The following is a 25,954-nucleotide window of genomic DNA, read 5'->3' on the forward strand; positions in this document are numbered from 1 at the left end:
CAATAGCTAGCATATCCTTGTTGTAGTTGTGTAATTTAATTCATGGTTGTTAAGGCTTCAACTTGTGAAAGCAGTAGTCTTATATTCACCACTTTCAAGATTCCATTCTCCTTTAAATAATTCCAAAGTGACACTGTATTCTGACATGGCAGTTGCTAACTTAAATGGTTCATACATCACATAGTTATTCAGTATAGGTGCTTTCACTAGTGTCCCTCTTATATTCTTAAAAGTTTCTGATGCCCCTTCATCCCATATCCCCATATCCCATATCAAGGTATCAGATAGATTATATAATGGTAAGACAGAGATTTAGGAACCAGGTTTTAAATTGTAAGACATTTCCAGGGGCAGATATGGACTCTGACCACAATCTATTGGTTATGAACTGTAGATTAAAACTGAAGAAACTGCAAAAAGGTGGGAATTTGATGAGATGGTACCTGGATAAACTGAAAGAACCAGAGGTTGTAGAGAGCTTCAGGGAGAGCATTAGGGAACAACTGACAAGAATGGGGGAAAGAAATACAGTAGAAGAAGAATGGGTAGCTTTGAGAGATGAAATAGTGAAGGTAGCAGAGGATCAAGTAGGTAAAAAGACGAGGGCTAATAGAAATCTTTGGGTAACAGAAGAGATATTGAATTTAATTGATGAAAGGAGAAAATATAAAAATGCAGTAAATGAAGCAGGCAAAAAGGAATACAAATATCTCAAAAATGAGATCGACAGGAAGTGCAAAATGGCCAAGCAGGGATGGTTCGAGGACAGGTGTAAGAATGTAGGGGCACATATCACTTGGGGTAAGATGGATACTGCCTACAGGAAAATTAAAGAGACCTTTGGAGAAAAGAGAACCACTTGCAAGAATATCAAGACCTCAGATAGAAACCCAGTTCTAAGCAAAGAAGGGAAAACAGAAAGATGGGAGGAGTATATAGAGGGTCTATACAAGGGCGATGTTCTTGAGGAAATGGAAGAGAATGTAGATGAAGATGAAATGGGAGATATGATACTGCGTGAAGAGTTTGACAGAGCACTGAAAGACCTAAGTAGAAACAAGGCCCCAGGAGTATACAACATTCCATTAGAGCTACTAACAGCCTTAGGAGAGCCAGGCTTAACAAAACTCTACCATCTAGTGAGCAAGATGTATGAGACAGGCGAAAAACCCTCAGACTTCAAGAAGAATATAATAATTCAAATCCCAAAGAAAGCAGGTGTTGACACATGTGAAAATTACCGAACTATCAGTTTAATAAGCCACAGCTGCAAAATACTAACACGGAATTCTTTACAGACAAATGGAAAAACTGGTAGGAGCCGATCTCGGGGAAGATCAATTTGGATTCCATAGAAATGTTGGAACACCTGAGGCAATGCTGACCCTACAACTTATCTTAGAAAATAGATTAAGGAAAGGCACATCTATGTTTCTAGCATTTGTAGACTTAGAGAAAGCTTTTGACAGTGTTGACTGGAATATTCTCTTTCAAATTGTGAAGGTGGCAGGGGTCAAATACAGGGAGTTAAAGGCTATTTACAATTTGTACAGAAACCAGGTGGCAGTTATGAGTCGAGGGGCACGAAAGCGAAGCAGTGGTTGGGAAGGGAGTGAGACAGGCTTGTAGTCTATCCCCGATGTTATTCAATCTGTATATTGATATGTGAATATCAATATACAGGGTGCGTCAAAAAAATGTATATACACTTTGAAGTGTCATAGAAAATTTATTTCCTGTTCTGCAATGTTAAATTTCTGGAAATGGAAAGCTTAAACTCCAATTGGAAAAATAAATGTACTTTGACAATGTGGTTAATGTTCAAACTGGTGGCCTTCAGCATCAATACATTTCTGAGTACTATTCACCACTGACTCCGTACATCATACCAAAGTGTCCAATGAGATTTGTGCACCCACCGCCTTAATCTCATTCAAAGTGTGTCCAGGTTGCGTGGTTTACGCTTGTAAACATAATCTTTTAGTGTGCCCCATAAGAAGAAATCCAGTGGCGTGAGGTCTGGAGAACGTGCAAGAAACTCGATTGGTCACCTGTGTCCTATCCACTGGCCTGGCACATTGTGATCCAGGTATGCTCGTACGCCCCTATGATAGTGCGGCGGGGTGCCATCTTGTTGGAAATAAAACTCATCATTACTGTATAATGCACGAATGGCAGGGAATATGGAGTCAGCAATTATTGTTAGGTAAGTTTCTCCAGTAACAGTACCTTCAAAGCGGAAAGGCCCAATGAATCCCCTTGCAGACAAGCCATACCACACATTTAAACCAGGCAAATTCACAGCCTTTTTAACTGCAGTGTGAGAATTATCTTCAGCGCAGTACACACAATTGTGCCTATTGACAGTTCCATTGAGTTTGTATTGGGCTTCATCCGACCAAATTATGCTACCCATAAATCCCAGGTCACATCTCACCATCTCCTGAACCCATTCACAAGATTCTAACCTTCGATCTGGATTGTTGTCACTTAGCTGCTTCACCAGCCTTGGAATGTACACACGAAACTTGCCTTTCTTCAGAATGCGTAGCACACTACTAGCACTTACATTACTCTCTCGTGCCGCTTGCCTTGAAGATTTTTGAGGCGAACGGTGAAACAGTTCCAAGACCGTAGTTGTGGAATCATCACTTGTAGCTGTACGAGGTCGCCCTGATCAACCTGTATGCACATCACACATTGTTCCATGAATTTCGAATTTGTCTCGTAGACGTGTAATTGTTAACCTTGAAGGTGGTTCTGTACCATACTCACTTCTCCACTGTCTTCGAACCACAGCTACATCCTCAAACTTCCAGTACCACTTAATTATCTACTTCCGCGCTTCAAAGCTCAAACACATGTCCGCCATGTTGCAGTTACTTCCTTGCCACTGCTGCCACCTGTTGAAGAAACATAACATTACTTTCTCACAGATTTTTAACCTTGTAGAACGGAAAATTGTCTGTGACAGTTCAAAGTGTGTGTACATTTTTATTATGCACCCTGTAATCTGTGTGTGTGTGTGTGTGTGTGTGTGTGTGTGTGTGTGTGTGTGTGTGTGTGTGTGTGTGTATCAATAATTAAAATTCCAGTTTCAAAGCACTGTAAAAAGAGAACCACTGCTCAGAAAGATGTCAACTTTGAACAGTATACAGGGTGATTCAAAAAGAATGCCACAACTTTAAAAATGTGTATTTAATGAAAGAAACATAATATAACCTTCTGTTATACATCATTACAAAGAGTATTTAAAAAGGTTTTTTTTTTCACTCAAAAACAAGTTCAGAGATGTTCAATATGGCCCCCTCCAGACACTCGAGCAATATCAACCCGATACTCCAACTCGTTCCACACTCTCTGTAGCATATCAGGCATAACAGTTTGGATAGCTGCTGTTATTTCTCGTTTCAAATCATCAATGGTGGCTGGGAGAGGTGGCCGAAACACCATATCCTTAACATACCCCCATAAGAAAAAATCGCAGGGGGTAAGATCAGGGCTTCTTGGAGGCTAGTGATGAAGTGCTCTGTCACAGGCTGCCTGGCGGCCGATCCATCGCCTCGGGTAGTTGACGTTCAGATAGTTACAGACAGATAAGTGCCAATGTGGTGGCGCTCCATCCTGCTGAAATATGAATTGTTGTGCTTCTTGTTCGAGCTGAGGGAACAGCCAATTCCTGGGCTGCGAACAAATGCTTGCTGGATGCGTGCTACATTTTCATCACTCGTTCTCGGCCGTCCAGAACTTTTCCCTTTGCACAAACACCCATTCTCTGTAAACTGTTTATACCACGTTTAATACACCACCTATCAGGAGGTTTAACACCATACTTCGTTCGAAATGCACGCTGAACAACTGTCGTCGATTCACTTCTGCCGTACTCAATAACACAAAAAGCTTTCTGTTGAGCAGTTGCCATCTTAGCATCAACTGACGCTGACGCCTAGTCAACAGCGCCTCAAGCGAACAAATGTACAACTAAATGAAACTTTATAGCTCCCTTAATTCGCCGACAGATAGTGCTTAGCTCTGCCTTTTGTCATTGCAGAGTTTTAAATTCCTAAAGTTGTGGTATTCTTTTTGAATCACCCTGTATTATTGACATGGTGGAAACCTCATGGGGAAAAAAATAACAACAAAAATTAGACTAATAAATGGTGCTGTAAGCGTCAGAAAATACACCAACTGATGCACGGCACACAGCTGTTCCTCCAGTTGCGTCCAAGATGCCCAACATGACTGTCTCCATGAAGGATTGCACACTGCTAAAGCTATTTTACAGGTATGCTGACTGTACACCAGTAGCCCTTCAGAAGTTGTGGACACTCAAGGGTATGGAAAAAGGCATTGGTCCAGTGTCTGCTGAGGGTCTGGAGAAAATGATTACAAAATTCAGAAAGACAGATTCTTTTTGGAGTGCAGTGTGACAGAGGGAGGAAAACAGTTGATTCAGTGTGTGTCGGATATAGTGGCCACAGCATTGCATTAGTGGTTGAGTGATGGTGTGCGAAAATGTAGTGCTGGGGAATTGCCTGAACATTGAGCGTGCCTGCAAACAAAGTGCATAAAATCATGTGAAACATCCTACACTGCTCTTCATACAAAATCACACATGTTCAGGAGTTTGCTTCATGCTGACATGCCAACAAGACAGATATTTGCTCTGAAATTTCGTGATCAAATGTAAGCGGACAATGAATGGCCATGGAACATTCTGTGGCCAATGAAGCCCATTTCCATCTCCAAGGGCATGTCAATCATGTCAATGCCCAGAATTGCAGAATGTGGGCAACACGAGATCATCCTGCAGACACTTATTGAAAGAGCTAGAGATCTTCGCTGTAGCCTCACAATATATATAATATATATATTCACTTACGAAATTTGTTATTAACAATCCGAACAAATTCAAAAGTAACAGCAGTGTACACGGCTACAACACTAGGAGAAAGGATGATCTTCACTACTCGAGGTTAACTCTAACTTTGGCTCAGAAGGGGGTAAATTACGTTGCCACAAAAGTCTTTGGTCACTTACCTAATAGCATACAAAGTCTGACAGATAGCCATAGTGCATTTAAAGAGAAATTAAAAGAATTTTGTAATGACAACTCCTTCTACTCATTAGATGAATCTTTGGATATAGCAAGTGGGTAATTTCCACAACCCCACCCAAAAAAAAAAAAAAAAAATAAATAAATAAATAAATAAAAATAAAAACAATATTAAGTGTCATGTAATATTTTGTGTAATGTAATATCTTGTATAGACACCTTTTTACCTGACACGTTCCACATCATTACGAAGTGTCGTATTCATGATCTATGGAACAAGTGCTAATCTAATCTAATCTAATCTAATCTAACAAAATCCACACGCACATCAACCAGTACCACTTCATTCTGCAAAGGCAACAGTGGGTGCGTGTTGAGGCCATTGTTAATCATATTGCCGTATTTTTTTTTTTTCAGGAGATCCTGTTACCTGTACTATAAATGGTAAATGCTGTGAGAGCCTTTAGTGCACTAACGTCACTCCAACCCTTCAACAGTGTGGATGTGTGGGTAGGATAATTTTTATGCAAGATCGTGCTCCTGCACACATTGCTTAGCCAGTGAAATGGCTGCTGCAGAGGCATTTGGGAAATACTAGAATCATTAACTGTCATTTGGTGACAGCCTGGCCATGCAGATCACCTGATCTTAATGCCTGTGACTTCTGGCTATGGGGTTATCTGAAATACTTTGTGTTCAATGCTCTCATTGTGAATAAAGTTGAATTGAAGGCACACATTGTGCAACATGTTCTGAACGTGACTCCTGAGACACTGGAATCTGTTGTGGGACTTGCTGTTTCTTGATTTCAACTTGTGACAGAAAATGGTGGACAGCATATTGATCATGTCTTGGGTAAGTTGCATGAAATTTTGCCTTTATTGCCGTTAATGGCCTCGGGACAGTTAAAAACTAATTTGTCCCTTGCCATCGTGGATGGGCTTCCCAATCTAACAATGCCACAACTGTTGACTGCTGAACTTTTGCATTCAGGCACAGTGAAGAGTAAGGGTAGTGTAATGTTTAACTCAAACCATAGCCATCATATTGCAGTACATCTGTCATTTGTAGCCAACCAATTTACACTAAGGTGCTTACAGCACCACCTTTTGATAAAATTTTTGTTAAATTTTTTGGTTCTGCATTATTTCCCCTGCATCAGTAATATGCTGTTCACATTTGACATAACTCTGAGCAGTGGGTCTATTTCTACAGTGTTTTGAAACTGGAATTTTAATTATGGACACGCTGTGTGTCGTGTGTGTGTAGCACAGAACTGTATTTCTACAACTTTTTACAGCAGATTACTAAAGATAATCTCAGCTCGGGACTGTTTACAGCACATGTAATTGGTTGCACAGCAAGTTGCACTTGTAACGTTGCGAATCAATGCGAGATAACTTTATTGCAGTAAGCTACTTTGCAGAACAGCCCATAGCATTGGAGCCATTGGCTGTGAAGGAGACTGCCAATTGTGTCTTAGCAATGAGTCATTGGCACCTGTCGCTATGCTACATCTACATCTACATCTACATCTACATTGATACTCCGCAAGCCACCCAACGGTGTGTGGCAGAGGGCACTTTACGTGCCACTGTCATTACCTCCCTTTCCTGTTCCAGTCGCGTATGGTTCGCGGGAAGAACGACTGTCTGAAAGCCTCCGTGCGCGCTCTAATCTCTCTAATTTTACATTCGTGATCTCCTCGGGAGGTATAAGTAGGGGGAAGCAATATATTCGATACCTCATCCAGAAACGCACCCTCTCGAAACCTGGCGAGCAAGCTACACCGCGATGCAGAGCGCCTCTCTTGCAGAGTCTGCCACTTGAGTTTATTAAACATCTCCGTAACACTATCACGGTTACCAAATAACCCTGTGACGAAACGCGCCGCTCTTCTTTGGATCTTCTCTATCTCCTCCGTCAGACCGATCTGGTACGGATCCCACACTGATGAGCAATACTCAAGTATAGGTCGAACGAGTGTTTTGTAAGCCACCTCCTTTGTTGATGGACTACATTTTCTAAGCACTCTCCCAATGAATCTCAACCTGGTACCCGCCTTACCAACAATTAATTTTATATGATCATTCCACTTCAAATCGTTCCGCACGCATACTCCCAGATATTTTACAGAAGTAACTCCTACCAGTGTTTGTTCCGCTATCATATAATCATACAATAAAGGATCCTTCTTTCTATGTATTCGCAATACATTACATTTGTCTATGTTAAGGGTCAGTTGCCACTCCCTGCACCAAGTGCCTATCCGCTGCAGATCTTCCTGCATTTCGCTACAATTTTCTAATGCTGCAACTTCTCTGTATACTACAGCATCATCCGCGAAAAGCCGCATGGAACTTCCGACACTATCTACTAGGTCATTTATATATATTGTGAAAAGCAATGGTCCCATAACACTCCCCTGTGGCACGCCAGAGGTTACTTTAACGTCTGTAGACGTCTCTCCATTGATAACAACATGCTGTGTTCTGTTTGCTAAAAACTCTTCAATCCAGCCACACAGCTGGTCTGATATTCCGTAGGCTCTTACTTTGTTTATCAGGCGACAGTGCGGAACTGTATCGAACGCCTTCCGGAAGTCAAGAAAAATAGCATCTACCTGGGAGCCTGTATCTAATATTTTCTGGGTCTCATGAACAAATAAAGCGAGTTGGGTCTCACACGATCGCTGTTTCCGGAATCCATGTTGATTCCTGCATAGTAGATTCTGGGTTTCCAGAAATGACATGATACGCGAGCAAAAAACATGTTCTAAAATTCTACAAGAGATCGACGTCAGAGATATAGGTCTATAGTTTTGCGCATCTGCTCGACGACCCTTCTTGAAGACTGGGACTACCTGTGCTCTTTTCCAATCATTTGGAACCCTCCGTTCCTCTAGAGACTTGCGGTACAAGGCTGTTAGAAGGGGGGCAAGTTCTTTCGTGTACTCTGTGTAGAATCGAATTGGTATCCCATCAGGTCCAGTGGACTTTCCTCTATTGAGTGATTCCAGTTGCTTTTCTATTCCTTGGACACTTATTTCGATGTCAGCCATTTTTTCGTTTGTGCGAGGATTTAGAGAAGGAACTGCAGTGCGGTCTTCCTGCTAGCCGTGAGAAGCGGTATCCGTGTCACTTTGAGCAACTGTATATTCAAGCCTCTAAGAATCTAAATAAACTATATTAAATGTAATTCAGTCTAGTTAAAATTAGTACACTACCTTTTGTTATTCAAGACAATATTGTATAAAAATTTCAGCTCCCTATCTATCATAGTTTCAGAGTTAGAGAAATTTACTTAATCAAAAACTGACACTTATAAGATTAAATTCAATTAGGATCTATAATAGTTTATCTTTTGGTATCATTAGAAAACATTTCCAGGACTCTCACTGGACAGCACTATTTAATCAGGATTTCCACATTTAAAAACTTTAACTACTTTTTATTTTTGTAAGATAAAAATTTTAAAAAAATAATAACTTTTTGTTTTGTTGTTGTGGAATGAATGAGAATGAGTGAGAGTGTGTACGTGGGACATACGTAAAATTTGAATATTATATTGTATACACCATTACGTAACTGTGTCGTGGGAAAGTTATGTTTTACCCACATTGCTGATGACGTATGTCTAAGTGTACTTGCTTTTGTAAGGAATCAACCAGAATAGCCCTTTGCAGAGTAATAAGTTTCTAAATTTATTTCAAGATTAGTTTTCTATTCGTTTGGTTTTGTTAAACATTATATTAATATTTGCATATTGAAATGACATAAATGCATCTGTGAATAGAGGTTGGCGTAGGACAGTTTTGGCGCGAGAATAACCTTGAAGGATAGTTCTGATTGGCTGATCATTTTGATCAACCAGTCAGAGTTAAGCAGTTCCCGCTCACTGCTAGGTAGTTGTACAGGGAGAGAAGCAGACTGAACAGGAGTCGCTAGTCAGCTATCGGACGTGCAGGTCATGTTGAACGCTTCCGTTTTTATTATGTGTAAAATGAAATAATTGGCTTCTCATGTCCAGATTGTGTGGCCATAATAGCAGTTGCATTTACAGACAGTTTTGTGAAGTTTGGAAGTTTTTGGATTGTTTTGTTGGAAAGAGAACCGCGCTTCAACTTTCGGCCTTAGTAAAAATTCCGCGTGGCATGTTTCATTTATGGAATGTTTGGCAAGCAGTTTCTTTAATAGAAATCCACTGAAAAGGACTGAATGTGAAACTCATACATAGTAGCAGAGTATTTGACTGTAGATCATGTAATAATTTGGGTCAGACTTAAGTGCATTTCTGGCTGCTTTGCGTGTGAAATGTGTTGCATGACTGTGAACTGAGAACAATGATCTTGTTAGTTAATTAAATTTGGGTTGATAGCAGATATTTTTTGTTGAACTAAGGAAATAAAAACACTAGTTTCAGAATTTTGACCTTTTACTAAAGAGATGAAGCAATTGCCCTCCACTCGAAAATTGTTAAAAGATATTACAGGATAGCTTGCTACTAGAGTTTACGCAGACTTTTCAACGTGAGCATCGACAATGTTTTTCATCAACGCTGCTTTTAATGCCGTCTGAACAGTACCTACGTATGCAGAGAAACATGCTGGTGATCAGACACCATACCGAGGTAGGTGGAACTTTTGTAGTGAACATTATGATGAAAGACAGTGAACAAACATTTACGCTGCAATATCATTACCCGCCCTGCCCCGCCCCACCACACATTGTGCTGCCGATGTGTTTTGTTTGGGCCCAGTGACACAGGTATGAGCTACTGCACAATCGTTGCGTAGCCACTGACTGGGCACAGCGCTGTAAAGTGGAGCTGTTCTGTCGTTACGCTGGTCAGCTGCTGCAGAGATGCCCTTGGAGATCATTGTGGCCATTGTAGTTTTGCACAACAGAATTCTTCATGTCATCTATGATATAATCAGGCAAGTGCCAAAGGTTACGTAAGCATGTGGGTACCTGTTGCTGTTCATGCCTTTGCTACAGTCAACTATTATTCTTTTCTCACTTTTGAAACCAATTATCAATTCTTCAGTCACAACCACATTACATTTACTTTTTCTTTGTTATTTTAGACAACAACACAGTGTTGTGCCTCCTTATACATCTATAGTTGTTGACTCACGTTGCCCTGAACAGCATTGTATTTTCTTCTGTTATTCTCTTCAAACTTCTTGAAAACCCAAAAATGCTACCTCCTTTTCACATCACTAATTTGCGCCCTGCACAAGAGAGCAAAACTAGAGAGTTACATGGTGAATTTGTGACATCCTTTTGCATGTGTGTCACCTTTACCTTGTAGATACTTTTTGGTCGCTGTTCTCAGTGTTAATTACTTTTGTGGTCCTGCTATGCTGTGCCATGTTTCCAAGCAGTTGGACTCTTTTTATCTTGTTGCGGCTGCTAGAAGAGAGCTTCAGTCTGTCAAAACTACTAAATGACGTTAGCAGTTTTGCATGAACTCTTCTGTGTTATATGCACAATGTTTTTTTTATACAACTTTAGTTACAATAATGAATGAACAGATTTGTCTTATTTTGTAACTCATGACAGGTTACAACGCATGTATGTGTATTGCTTTGACATTATCAATTGAGAGAATGAAAGTTCTTCTAAGGACTCTTCAGATGTTTTTTCATTTACATTCTTGCATGCGTCTCTTTGCCGAGGCACTGCCAAGCCATTACACCCAAAGAACAAGTGCCCTGCCACAGCAGGTGGAGAGGTTTATTCGCCATCGCACCTTGGTGATGTCTGAAAAAGATGTGACTTGCACTTCATTTGCACATACATAAAACAAAAGGACGTGTGCACTGTGGGATGTTCTACACTTACCAACTATTCAAACTACGTTTTCACTTCTCACAAACATCTTTCGATGGCCTAAGGGGATAAAAATGGAACATGTTATTCCTAAGAATCCCATGTTAGTTTGGGCTTATCCATAATTGTGTAGTATGAATTATTTAAGAGATACATTCTGACTGACTTTTTGAAGATATATTTTAGTACTCTTACTCTTGCATCTCCCTGGACAAAATGCTGTATAATTTCAATTCCTGATTAAAAATGTTTTGAGTTTATCATAATTGAAATTATACAGTATTTTGTCCAGGGAGATGCAAGAGTACTAAAATATATCTTAAAAAAGGCAGTCAGAATGTATCTCTTAAATAATTCATACTACACAATTATGGATTGCTTAGAAAACTGAGAGTAGGAGTTGCTGAAAGAAAATAGTGACATCTGAAACACCTGTGTCATGTTATAATAGGTAATTCAGCCTAGATCTGTAGTGTATAATACTAATATCTCACCATCTACTTAAGCTCAGTATCTCAATGAAATGTTTGGCTAGGGCCTCCCGTCAGGTTCTGGTGCAAGTCTTTTGAGTTGACACTGCTTCGGTGACTTGTGTGTCAATGGAGATGATATGATGATGATGAAGATAACATAACACCCAGTCCCTGAGCGGGGATAATCTCCGACCCAGCTGGGAATCAAACCTGGGCTCCTTTGCACGGCGTTCACCCATGTTGACCACTCAGCTCGAGATGGACAGTATCTCAATCATCACGAGGGACTGCTACGAGAGTAATTGTATTGGTTATGTTGTACCTCCATTTTATTCCATTGCTCTTTTGTAAAAAGTTATTACTTTTTGAGCAACAAATCAATCACTTCACTGGCACTAAAACAAAAATAAGAATAAATGTAATAATTTAGGTCTAAAACAACATTACTCAAGCATTACTCAAAACTGTTCATTATTTCTACAGAAAGTGAAATTGGCAGAACATGGCTCAAAAATGAGTAACCAAAAGAAAGAAATGCGTTCTGTGCTTTCAGGATTGTGGATTTGGAAATACAGCTAAAAACAAGAGAACCAGCATTAAGAAGATGATTATTTGTATGCCACTTGTTTTACTTCACCAGCGTCTAAATTGCTTGGTCATTTGTAATTTTATGGCTGCAAGTGTAATTGTTTGTGAAGGATCTACTTGTGATGTACATTAAGAAATATTCAAGTTAATTTTCATTATTCCAGACATTCTAGCTGGCCACGACCCAATGGACTCAACTACAGTGCGTAAACCATTTTTGCCAATTTGTCTTCCTAAGGATCTAGATGTTAAGGGTCTGAGAGTGGGTGTGCCTGCAGAGTACCATTGCCCTGGGCTGTCCACAGAGGTGCTGGCAGCATGGACTGAGGTTGCAGATTTACTGGAACATAATGGAGCAGTTGTTTCACAGGTATGCTGTTTGCTAATGGTTCATCTCTCTTACCTTTCAAAAGTACTGCACATTTTAATTTTTGTGTCATCTGTTTCTCCCAATGTGTTTGTAAACTATCTTCAAGTGTAACCAGCATATCACAAAGTGAAATTACATTGTTATTTTTAGTAGTTCTACAGATCAAAACATGGAAGGGGGTATTGGGGGCCGGCTGAAGTTAAATACTTGCCATGTCCATAAACAGTATACCACCTGTGCCTGTTTTGTACCAAATGGTGAGGACCTTAGTGATCTTATGCTGTCCTCACGTGGCACAAGAAAATGTTCATGGATAGGGAACTGGTTTGGTTGTGTGATGTTATAGTGTGAAATTTTGTGTTCCACAGCATTCTATAGGATGAAGAACTTGTTTTACTATGTCAGACATTTACTTTGTGTAGAGGAATATGGCCGGTGAGATAAAAGATTGCACTCTACATCACAAGCGGAAATTGGGAGATGGCACACTGGCTTTCATCATTTCCAGTTATTTCCCATATTTGGTACGTTTTATATTATAATCACCTGACAGAAATGTAAAGTAAAAGATGATGTGGCCAATGACATGATCACCACTTCCATGTCAACAAGAGATAAACACATCAAAACAGGAAGTAGACAACTCTTAAATATAAAGATAAGGTCAGCTCCTCAAACATCTGACTTCTCCCCTCCACTTCAGTTGAAAGAGACCATAGAAGCTACAAAGAACATGAAACCTAGGAAGGCAGCAGGTGTGGGTGGTATTTACCCTGAGTTTCTATTGCACTGTGGGCCTACTTCAAATGGATGAACACTGTCTTTTCAAATACCTTAGACAGGTCATTTGCCAACTCTCTTCAAGAAAACTGAGATCATTGCTGTACTAAATTCAAACAAAGAACCATCCAAAGTTTTAAACTACTGCCCCACTGCTCTCTTTAGTTTTCTTTCGAGCTTCTGGAGAGGCTCATTCATAAGAGAATCTGTTCAGCCATAAGCAAACATGTCCCAGTAGAGCAAGTAGGAGGGTATGAGGAACAGGTTCTAGCAAAAACAACTCATATCGAAATGGCTTTGAGAAGCAGAAGATAATCATGGGAAGCTAAATCATCTAACTGTTGCCTGTGGTATTGTTTGGCATGACAAACTCCAGCTCACATTTATGTGTTATTCTATATTGCAAACTAACCACTGTAATTGGCAACATGCTGAACAATAGATACTTCCAGGTGTTCTCAGAGAAATCCAAAAGCAGAGTTTACAAAATAAATGATAGTATTCCACTAGGTTTTGGCCCCACTCTTTTTTAATTTGTGTAAATATGAGCTAATTTGTGTAAATATGAGCTTCCAGAAACAAAGGCCAGGAAGTTTTGTTTATGCTAATGATATTGCTCTGATCATTCAGTATCAAAGCTTTAGGGAAGATGAAGGAACACTAACGTCAGACACAAGGACATTGGACGAATACTTAAAACACAATTCTCTGCAACGAAACAGTCGAAAGACCATTGTCTCAACTTTCTACCTGTGAAATCGATAAGCAAACTTCAAATCTACACTCACACTTAGAGATCAGACTCGACACTATTGCATACTCCAAAATTCCTATGTTTTTGACATACAAAATCGATCTCTGGAATGTGGCAGCTAAAATCATAACTTGGAACAATATACTCCAGAAGTTAACACTAGAATGGCAGAAGGGGTCAAAATGAACCTTGTGAAATGTTTTTCATTCATTGTCATATCTAGTTTATTTACTTCATTAATGAAATTGTACGACTTTTTATGGTTTTTTAATTTTCTTCACCATTTCATTCAGTATACCTGGAACGGCAGAAGGGGTCAACTTGACCCCACCATACCATAATTTCTCTTCTGAATATAAGTAAATTATCCAACAATACAGTGGCAACAGTGAGCAGTAACACAGAGCAGTTGCTCCTCATTGTTGCAAATTGACACATATACATTCCAGTCCGTTACAGCTTATGTCATGTCACTCGGGCAGTCTTTGTCCGTGTAACACGTTTTCGAACATTTATCGTCAGTGTGGACTTTCTGATGAAGAAGTGTTACATCTCTTAGAGAATTCCGAAGTTGAATCGAAAATTGAGTTCGATGATGATGATGATGATGATGATGATGATTATGTACCTAACACAAGTGAAGATGAAGACATTTTGAACGAGGGGCGATAAGTGGAAGAGGATTCAGTTGCCGATATATGTCAATCATTACCTCTTTCACCAAGGCAGGTACAGTTGGAAGCACCTATCTAGGTGATTGCAAGGGATGAAACCGTGTGGGAGATTGGAAATTATTCATCATCTGGAAGGCGGTTAGCTGTGAATGTTCTGAAGGAGAGAGGTCCCACTGCTAATGCTTGTCAACGAGTAGACAGCTCTGTCATCGGTGCCTTCCGTCTTGTTTTTGATGAAGCAGTGCTACGTTTCATGAAGAAATACATAGAATTAAATGTTCAAAAAGTACTAAAAAACCATTATTGGACTGTGTCACTTGAGGAACTGGAGAAACTGATAGCCATCATGTATCTTCGGGGTGTATTGTGCACAAAAGGTATGTCTGTGGATGATCTCTGGTCGCACTCTTGGGGGCCTGCTTTTATCAAGGACATTATGCCTTGATGAAAAGTCAACCCAGGCTGAATGCCTGGCAGCAATCTGAAATTTGGGGAAAGTTAGTTGAAAACAGTATTCACACTTACTGCCCTGGAGAAAATAGAACCATTCACGATCAACTGTTACCGAACAAAGCAAGATGCAGGTTTACTCAATTCATGTCCAACAAACTAGACAAATATGGTCTCAAATTCTGATTGGCTGTTGATGTAACGGCAAAGTATATATGTAATGCTTTCCTGTGGCAAAGAGGATACGCATAGAGAGAAACAACCACTTAGAGAGTACGACGTTGTGTGTCCCATGGAGCCATTTGTAAATCAAGGAAGAAAAGTGACCACAGACAACTTCTTTACATGTCTTAAACTTCATTTGTTGGTACAATCAACAAGATCTATGAAATCCCTGAAGAAATAACGAAGCCGAATGCTGAAATACACTGCGCCACATACTGCACAATAGTGACAACGCAGACTGCACCTTGACTGTATAGCAAGGAAAGAAGATTAAAAATTTTATTCTTCTGAATACGCTGTATGCTGAAGTACTGATAAGCAAGGAAGGAAAGAAAACCTGAAACCGTAATGTTCTACAATGCGAAAGAGTACGGGGTGGACGTGGTTGATCAGATAACCCATAAATATACTACGAAGGTTGCATGTAGGAGATGTCTTCTACAACATTCTGGAAATGGCGGTAATAAATGCATGCGTCATCTATAATATCATAACGGACAAGAAAATGGAAAGAAAAAAGTTCGTACTTCAACTGGCAAATGAACTCAAGGGAATGAAAGAGCAAGAACATCAGGCAAAGTTAGAGGATATGGGACAGAAATCACCTAGAAAGTGGAATGCCAAATCAGCCTCTGTAAAGGCAACACCACCAGTGAAAACTGTGTAAAGTACCACAAAGCCGTGTGCGGAAAATGTGTGCGTAAAACAGAAATCGCCTGTGCTAAGTACGTCTAGCAGCTTCAAATGACTTTAGTGAAAAGTAATACAGAGCTGTTTGTAAAATACTTGTGAGAGTAAAATGGACCAAATATACTAAATATGTCTAGAAGGTTGTATGCATAGTTAATAAACTAAAATCCATAGTTAAGAAACTTGTTAGCAGTAGCAACAATAAATATGTATGATACATTATTGTTCAAATAAATTAGTAATTATTATTTATAATTGTAAATAATTGTTGTGATTACTAGAAAGAAAGTATGGATTAACAAATATTAAAAAAATCCTTGTATAAGTCAAACATGAAAATATTTCATGTGGGGTCAAAATGACACCTTTCCGTCATTTTAGGAATGTCAGACCCTCCACCATTCTAGTGTTAACCGGAACCACCTGCGGTGTCACCGCAACAGCCCACAGATCAGCAACTCTAGCTCTTTCTTACTGAGTCACAGAATACACCACTCACATTAAAATAACACACACACACACACACACACACACACACACACACACACACACACACACAGCTCAGTCAAGCAATGCACCTGTCACAGGGCGTATTTGTCCCACAATGATGCACTGGCTACTAGTACTTAGTAATATTCCACCACCATCCATAAGAAGAGCACAGTAATTGCTGATTGTGTGGACAGAAATAATAATAATAAAACAGAATAACCAATTCATTCAGAAATTTCATCGTCAGAACCCCAGTGACTGAGGTATAGAAAGCCATTGTGACGCACAGCAATCAGCCTGCTGGATACTAACTCAAACATGCAAGAAGGCTGGAACAATCAATGGCAGGAGCAATCTTTAATTAAGCATCTCCAATTAATCAAAACTGCATGGGAGCACCAGCAGGTTTTCATCTATGCCAATGATAGTAGTACATAATGAATCAATTCAGAACTGACTGGGGCAGATGTGGAGCATTGCTGCATCATGGGAGATGGCCCTGAATATGATTGCTATGAAGAACAGCAGACAGTACATCATATAGCATTTGAATGTTCTCTCAGAGTATTCAGAGGGACTGTGGAAGGCCTACACAGTTCCTGTGTGGAAGCTTCTGACGGGACTTCCAACCTGGACTTAAAGCTATGAACCCATTAGGAACTTGTAAGAGTGTGTGTGTGTGTGTGTGTGTGTGTGTGTGTGTGTGTGTGTAGAATTTATGCATTTGGCTATTTTCATATTATAACTTGTCAATGGTACATTGAAGATTCATCAAAAATGCTTTGTTCTTGGTATGAAGCTCGTCTGTAAGCATGGACCAACCACAATGTAATCCACATCTAGTGGGCTTAATGATGAGAAGCACATCCCATACGAGAATGACTGTAGCCATCATCATCTGTGTACAGGTTTGGCGAATAGGGATGTCCTAAGCTGGAGTCTGGTGAGCACTGCCAATACTCTGTAAGCTCTTGTATTTTTGAAACCACATGTGTAACTGCACTGGAACTCTGTACATTGCAAGGAATGAGGATTTCACTTAACCACCCTGATCACGAGGGTGGTAAAAAGAAAGTCAGAAACCCTCAGTCTCCAGATGTGTGGAGCTCTGTCGCTGGCTACTCGTGGGAACACCATGGTGAATCCACTAAACGTCATTCCCAATGGAAAAAGTGTACTGTCTAGTTGTATTCATGCCAACTCAGCAAAATGACAGAGGGATTTTTCCTTACATTCGGATAAGATTACAAAAGACTCAATAAGTCATGGATAAAGTGTGTTTCTAGTTATGGGGAGAGAAGAGGGGAAGTATAATTTTTCTTTGTTCACTGAGATTGAAAATGGGTTGCAGGCGCCTTAACAACATTTCCAGACCCTGGACGAGGTCACTCCCCAACATATTGTAGCCATTACACATTGTGTACAGAGGTACCAGCTGCTCACCTAGTCACCAAAACCATAACCATGAAAACTAAGCGAGGCCCCCACATGTGGAAATCCTCCAGGACAACAGTTTCTAAGGTGCCAAAAAGCTCCTCACTGGCTATCTTGTCCGGCCACTAGACAAATAAGGGGCTTCTTTTTCTTTAACGCAGAATGCTTATTGTTACCAGCTAAAGAAGACTGTGTTCTGTTATGTGAAAGTGATTGTGCTAAATGTCACAAATGGGAAATACATCCAGCCAAAAGGAATGAAAGAATAACTATCAGTATGGAGCACAGCCCTTCAAATTTGTCATTTTAACAGAATGTATTCATAATGTTATACTTGGATGGAACTTCTTGCAGGCATCAAAATGAGTGCTGTGTTTATATCCTGCTTAATTTTAGTATGATCATATGACATACTGTACTTTGATTTTAATGCCAGTATTACTATACAGTGATTATGATAAACACTCAATGTGACGTGACAAAAGAAGAAGAAGAGAGTTCTTCAACAGCTAATTTGTGCATGCATGTTTGACCTATTTCACAGCACTAGTACTTAGTGAAGCAATTCAATATCTTACCTTCTTATGTGAATTAATATGCATTAACATTGATGTATCTATACAAGGCGTGACACTTGTCAATCTCAGGTATTTCTGAATGTCAAATTCTTCTATAAATTAGAACCTTAATACAAGGGGCAGTAGTAGTTTTAATAATGAATAAAAAAATAGGGGTGCGGGTAAGCTACAAAAACAGCATAGTGAATGCATTATTGTGGCCAAGATAGACACGAAGCCCACGCCTGCTACAATATGCCAACTAGCTCTGCAGGTGATGAAGAAATTGATAAAATGTATGATGAGATAAAAGAAATTATCAGGTAGTGAAGGGAGACGAAAATTTAATAGTCATGGGTGACTAATTCGACAGTAGGAAAAGGGAGAGAAGGAAACATAGTAGGTGAATATGGATTGGGGGTAAGAAATGAAAGAGGAACCCACTGGTAGAATTTTGCACAGAGCATAACTTAATCATAGTTAACACTTGGTTCAAGAATCATAAAACAAGGTTGTGTACATGGAAGAATCCTGGAGATATGAGGGCTATCCACAAAGTACATTACTTTTTGGAATTAAAAATAAATAAAGTATTGGAAATTTTTTTTATTATATACAGATGAAAGCCACACTTAAATACTACTTTTCTACATAGTTGCCATTTAAATTAAGGCACTTATCATAGCCATGGATGAGCTTGGAAATCCTTCGTCGTAAAATTCGGCCGCCTGCACCTTCAACCACGTGGTTACCTCTTCTTGAAGCTGTGCGTCATCATCAAAACGCTGCATAGCCAACCACTTCTTCATTGCTGGGAATAAGTGGAAGTTGCTCGGTGCCAGGTCGGGAATGTACGGCGGATGAGGAAACAACTCCCACGTAAAAGATTCGAGAACTTCACGAGTGGCATTTGCCATGTGGGCCCGGGTGTTGTCGTGAATCAGCAAGATATTTGAGCCCAACTTTCCCCTGCACTTGTTTTGTATTGCTCTTCTGAGGTTGTGCACAGTTTGGCAATAACTTTGAGAGTTTATTGTAGTGCCTCTTTCCAGGAAATCCACAAAAATAACACCTTTTCTGTCCCAAAAGACAGTCGCCACATGGTTGAAGGCGCAGGCAGCCGAATTTTACGACGAAGGAATTTCCAAGCTCGTCCAACGCTATGATAAGTGCCTTAATTTAAATGGCAACTATGTAGAAAAGTAGTATTTAAGTGTGGCTTTCATCTGTATATAATAAAAAAATTTCCCAATACTTTATTTATTTTTAATTCCAAAACGTAATGTACTTTGTGGATAGCACTCATACTAAAAGGTATCAGATAGATTATATAATGGTAAGACAGAGATTCAAAAACCAGGTTTTAAATTGTAAGACATTTCCAGGGGCACTCTGAGGGATGAAGTAGTGAAGGCAGCAGAGGATCAAGTAGGTAAAACGACGAGGGCTAGTAGAAATCCTTGGGTAACAGAAGAAGTATTGAATTTAATTGAGGAAAGGAAAAAATATAAAAGTGCAGTAAATGAAGCAGGCAAAAAGGAATACAAATGTCTCAAAAATGAGATCGACAGGAAGTGCAAAATGGCTAAGCAGGGATGGCTAGAGGACAAATGTAAGGATGTAGAGGCTTATCTCACTAGGGGTAAGATAGGTACTGCCTACTGGAAAGTTAAAGAGACCTTTGGAGAAAAGAGAACCACTTGTATGAATATCAAGAGCTCAGATGGAAAACCAGTTCTAAGCAAAGGAGGGAAAGCAGAAAGGTGGAAGGAGTATATAGAGGGTCCATGTACTTGAGGACAATATTATAGAAATGGAAGAGGATGTAGATGAAGATGAAATAGGAGATATGATACTGCGTGCAGAGTTTGACAGAGCACTGAAAGATCCAAGTCGAAACAAGGCCCCGGGAGTAGACAACATTCCATTAGAGCTACTGACGGCCTTGGGAGAGCCAGTCCTGACAAAACTCTACCATCTGGTGAGCAAGATCTATGAGACAGGCGAAATACACTCAGACTTCAAGAATAATATAATAATTCCAATCCCAAAGAAAGCAGGTGTTGACAGATGTGAAAATTACCGGGCTATCAGTTTAATAAGTCACAGCTGCAAAATACTAACGCGAATTCTTTACAGATGAATGGAAAAACTGGTAGAAGCCGACCTTGTGGAAGATCAATTTGGATTCTGTAGAAACATTGGAACACGTGAGGCAATACTGACCTAACGACTTATCCTAGAAGAAAGATTAAGGAAAGACAAACCTACTTTTCTAGCATTTGTAGACTTAGAGAAAGCTTTTGACAATGTTGACTGGAATACTCTCTTTCAAATTCTAAAGGTGGCAGAGGTAAGATACAGGGAGCGAAAGGCTATTTACAATTTGTACAGAAACCAGATGGCAGTTATGAGGAGTTGAGGGACATGAAAGGGAAGCAGTGGTTGGGAAGGGAGTGAGACAGGGTTGTAGCCTCTCTCCTATGTTATTCAATCTGTATATTGAGCAAGCAGTAAAGGAAACAAAAGAAAAATTTGAAATAGGGATTAAAATCCATGGAGAAGAAATAAGAACTTTGAGGTTCGCCTATGACATTGTAATTCTGTGAGAGACAGCAAAGGACCTGGATAAGCAGTTGAACGGAATGGACAGTGTCTTGAAAGGAGGATATAAGATGAACATCAACAAAAGCAAAACAAGTATAATGGAATATAGTCAAATTAAGTCGGGTGATTCTGAGGGAATTAAATTAGGAAATGAGACACTTAAAGTAGTAAAGGAGTTTTGCTATTTGGGGAGCAAAATAACTGATGATGGTCAAAGTAGAGAGGATATAAAATGTAGACTGGCAATGGCAAGGAAAGTGTTTCTGAAGAAGAGAAATTTGTTAACATCGAGTATTGATTTAAGTGTCAGGAAGTCGTTTCTGAAAGTATTTGTATGGAGTGTAGCCATATATGGCAGTGAAACATGGACGATAAATAGTTTGGACAAGAAGAGAATAGAAGCTTTCGAAAAGTGGTGCTACAGAAGAATGCTGAAAATTAGATGGGTAGATCACATAACTAATGAGGAGGTATTGAATAGAATTGGGGAGAAGAGGAGTTTGTGGCACAACTTGACTAGAAGAAGGGATTGGTTGGTAGGACATGTTCTGAGGCATCAATGTATCACCAATTTACTATTGGAGGCCAGTGTGGAGGGTAAAAATCATAGAGGGAGACCAAGAGATGAATACACTACGCAGATTCAGAAGGATGTTGGGTGCAGTACATACTGGGGGATGAAGCAGCTTGCACAGGATAGAGTAGCATGGAGAGCTGCATCAAACCAGTCTCAGAAAACTCAAGACCACGACAACAACAATACAAAACAACATTTACACCAAAAACTAACCGTTATTATCACCTCAGTATTTAGTCTAATAATTAATATTACACAGTAAGTATTACAAGCAGAACCTTAATGATAATCCTCTATAAACGTGTAAGATTAGAATACCTGTATGCTTTGGGATGGTGTTGCCAATAGTCAGAAATTTTCAGCTGTATACCAATTAGTAAATAGTCTTTCTTTTCTTTCAGTTATTTACCGTGTGGAAATCTCTCTTACTTTGACAATTTAAATAACGTACATAGTTTAAGATAGTGCTATGTGTATCGAAAGTCTCTAATTATTTCAATGGAAAATACTTCTCTGACTTTGTTTATCCCTGTGATACTATTATTGCAGCTTACAATATATGGTAGTCTGTCGACCTCATCTGTGATCTCTAAATGCAACTTTAAATAATTTACATAAAGTTAGGCTTTTTGTCTTAATTTGAATTAATTTTTGTCATTGTACTTTTCTTAATCTCTCCTTTTCTCTTTGTGTTTACTTCCTCTGTCCCTTAGTAGTATATGTATAAAAGATTTCAACTTTCTTTAAATATTGTACTTCACAACAAATGCATAGTGAAAAATAATTTTTTCTTTCATTTCTCATCTTTCTTCTTTTATTAAATTTCGATTGCAAGTACCATAAAATGTTTTTTCCTATCTTTTGCCTTCACTTAAATATTCATTGCCACTCCTAGTACATGCTGGTCATGTCGTCAGAGACAATTCAGTTTTTGTGTTTGTCTTTGATTAATTACGGTTGAATACACTGAATTTTATCAACCCTCTTCTGTCATGTAATAGATACAATGACTGTAGCTACAAAATCAGAAAATGATCTCTCTATATTCATCTTTGATTTCAATCTGGGCATACCATGTTTTTATACTTTGTTGGTTATTCGTCTGGCAACACTATACCTCTTACAGTGAATTTGATAGAGTGCCAGCAAAAAACTGATCCCCCTCATCGGAATTGAATCATACAGTGAAAACAAAGCAAAAATTCTGTGTGTCATCAGTACGTTTAATCAACAAAAACACAATGAAAATCAAAGCTCTGGCTCTTCAGGCATGACAATTCTCAAACCCTCTTATAAAATCTAATTTTATAATGGTCACTTGTCACAGTGAATTCTGAGAATTACAAAATTGCTGCGTCTCATGTTTCAGTATGGTTCTAAAGTTTTTGTCTAAACCTTTCTGTATGCTAGGGTACATCTCAGCTTTCAGATACCAGACACTCTTCGCAGTGTAAAATAATACTGTTTTCTGAATATTATTCTCTAGGGACTGCCATGATAACAGTAATCACTATACCTTGAGACTTCACCTTGCTCAGGTATAACAAATCCCCATCAATCATCAAATAAAATATTGCTCAGACTCGAGTATCTTAGAGTGGGACAACAGTTCAACTATTTTACCCACAGGAAACAGTCAGATACACCATTTGACAAAATTGAACTATTGTACCCATGCTCCATCAAATAAACTTGGAGGTGCTGCGCAAGTTAACTCGTTCCTTCCGATCCACTTACCACCATCATCATTTAATTAATTGATGTCCCTAGTGGTTGCAAAAGCACTTCTGTACTAACTTCCCTACAAACTGATAACCAGAACTAAATTTCTTCGAACACACCAAAATTCCAGCTAGTGATATCCTTCTAAATTTACTATCTGCATACGCTATGCACAGTTAGACTTACGAAGCGAGATAAGTAACACTTAACCATTGTCTTCCCTGCAAGCCGGTCTACCTTGGTTCACGACAAAAAGGGAACTGCCCATTTCTCTATGTTAATTGTAACATGAACCATATTTAGAGACAAAACGTGCATCAATTTTGAAATTTTACAATAATAAAATCATTGTAGATGATGGCTGTCACAGCTTCATGTAGCAGCCAGGCCATGATGTTGGTGTGCGATCTTTGGAATCTGCTGTACCTGCTGCACTTTCTCTGTTTTACTGCATCACTGCCAATGTTCAGCCATCCGCGAGCTTGGTTTCTACAACACCATTACTCAAATTAATTGAACAATTATTTAATTACAGATTTACATATTTCCCTTCAAAATTCCTTCTGTTTAAGTTTCCTCACATGACTTTGCAGTAGGTGGGGGCAACAACTAAACCACTTTTAGATGGCAGAGGCATTTGACACAGGACACTGAGAAGAAATGCTGAGACAGAAGAAATTAACATAAATTAAGCCCAGGTGGATGGCAAAAACCAAAAACACATTGTAAGGCAGGTTGCCACCTATGGATTTCTGAGAAACTTGTGTCTGGGGGAAGAGTCCAGATGATGTGTTTGCTGAAAGAGGCACTTAGGTCAGGACTGTTGTTTTGTAGAGCATGCTTTGGAACAGGATATTGTGTGTAGTCAGTGTACACTCTGTCTAAACCAATTCATTCTGACTGATAACTTAGTGGTTGTTATACCAATGTAGAAGGCCAAATTTTTTACAAAACAGCTGGTACATGCCATGTCATTTTTCAGGGGGCTTTCCCTTTGATAGTATATATTTTGCTACTTGCAAGGCTGGTATAGGTGGTAGTAGGAGGGTGCATAGGGCAAGTCTTACTGTACAGACAGTCACGGGATAGGAACCATGGGGTAGGGAAGTAGGTGCAGAAGGAGCATACGGTCTGACCAGGATGTCACAAAGACTTGGGGGGGTTAGGGGGCAGAAAGCTGTTCTAGGTGTGGTGGGCAAATTCTCAGACAGAATGGACCTCATTTTAGGGCAAGATTGTAGGAAGTTGTAGCCTTGTTGAAGTAGCTGATTAATTCAAGATAATACTTAATGACAAGATGTGTACCCCTAAGTTGTTTCTGGGAAGGATCAGCAGTACCAGGATTGGATTGCTGGCTCAGAAAATCAGCTTTTCAATTAGGCTGATGGGGTGATGAAATCCAGTGAAGGGTGAGGTGAGAGTGGAGGTGTATTGCTGTAAGAGTCTGTATCTGAACAATACGTTCGCCTCGAGTGCCACGGCTGTATGGGAGGGAATGTTTGACACGGAAAGAATGACAACTGTCAAAATGTTAGTACTGTTTGTTAGTAGGATTGTTTGTACAAGTGTTTGCACATTTTGTCAACTTTTATGCCTTTTCTCTAGCTGCTGCTCGGCAAGTAGATTTTTGTGTCCATCCAATTATATTGTATTTTCAGAAATGTTTGTCTTTATAGAAAAGGTTTCATCTTCACTGTATATTACAGTCTTGCCAATTGGAACTAGTTTATCTTAGCAGCTAAGACTCTTTGGAGTGAGGGTCATGCTGTGCTGTGCTTGTCACTGTGCTCTGTGTGCTAGACAACTAAATTTCCAACAAAAGTTAAGTAAATGCACTAATGAAATGATCTAAACATGCACATCACTTAATGTAAACACTAAAATACATGTATCTTTATGCACAGGATGCTATTTTGATGCCCAATCTCACTGACACATATACCCAATGAAACTAATCACACTTCAGATTAATGTAATGCACATGAAACTGGAATGCTCTGGATTATAGTGACATGTTGCTGAAATGCGTTGTGCTAATTAAATACAAAGGTGTGCTGTAAAGTAATGTCTCCGAATTTTTTATGTGAAAGTTCGTAAAGCTTTTTAAATAAAATTAAACTTTCAGATGTTTTTTATTCTAGTCTTTGATCACAATATTGTTATCAAAGACCCGAATAAAAAACATTTGACAGTACCTGGATCACTGTTTGTATTCGCGACTATGTTGCAGCTTGTAAAACAAACTTTACTAACTTTCTACATCTGCAGTCACTTTTGAGTGTCTGATAAACAGCCTGCTTCAATACTTTAAATGAACTGCACATCATTGCTATGTGGATAACATTATTTTTCCAAAGACATTTTAAGAATATCTAAGCCACATGACAGTCATGTTGAGGTGTGTTCAATCAGCAGGCCTCCACCTGAATATGAAAAAGTGCTTAGTCATTGCTCAAGAAATAAAAATCTGGGAGCATCTAGTGTATGGCACTGTAGTATGTTTCCATCAGACAAAATGAGAGCTATCACAGATTCTCTGATTCCTTGGCACTTTCACGATCTGAAAAATTTGCTCAGAATGTGAATACACAACTAGCAATTCATAAAGGATTTCAGTACCAAGGCACATTACTTTCAAGAACTACTGGAGTGAGGTGCCAAATTTTCCTGG

General features: G+C 39.3%; 1 protein-coding gene across 1 annotated transcript in view; it reads left to right on the forward strand.

Annotated features, from left to right (window-relative positions):
- Positions 1 to 25,954, forward strand: part of LOC126481113 (glutamyl-tRNA(Gln) amidotransferase subunit A, mitochondrial) — a 154,408-nt gene that overhangs the window by 77,850 nt on the left and 50,604 nt on the right. The window contains exon 6 of the mRNA XM_050104646.1: positions 12,116 to 12,321. Within this exon, the coding sequence (XP_049960603.1) occupies positions 12,116 to 12,321 (206 nt within the window). The remainder of the gene's footprint in view (positions 1 to 12,115; positions 12,322 to 25,954) is intronic.

The sequence above is a fragment of the Schistocerca serialis genome, chromosome 5 (assembly GCF_023864345.2).
Source record: "Schistocerca serialis cubense isolate TAMUIC-IGC-003099 chromosome 5, iqSchSeri2.2, whole genome shotgun sequence".
NCBI lineage: Eukaryota > Metazoa > Arthropoda > Insecta > Orthoptera > Acrididae > Schistocerca > Schistocerca serialis.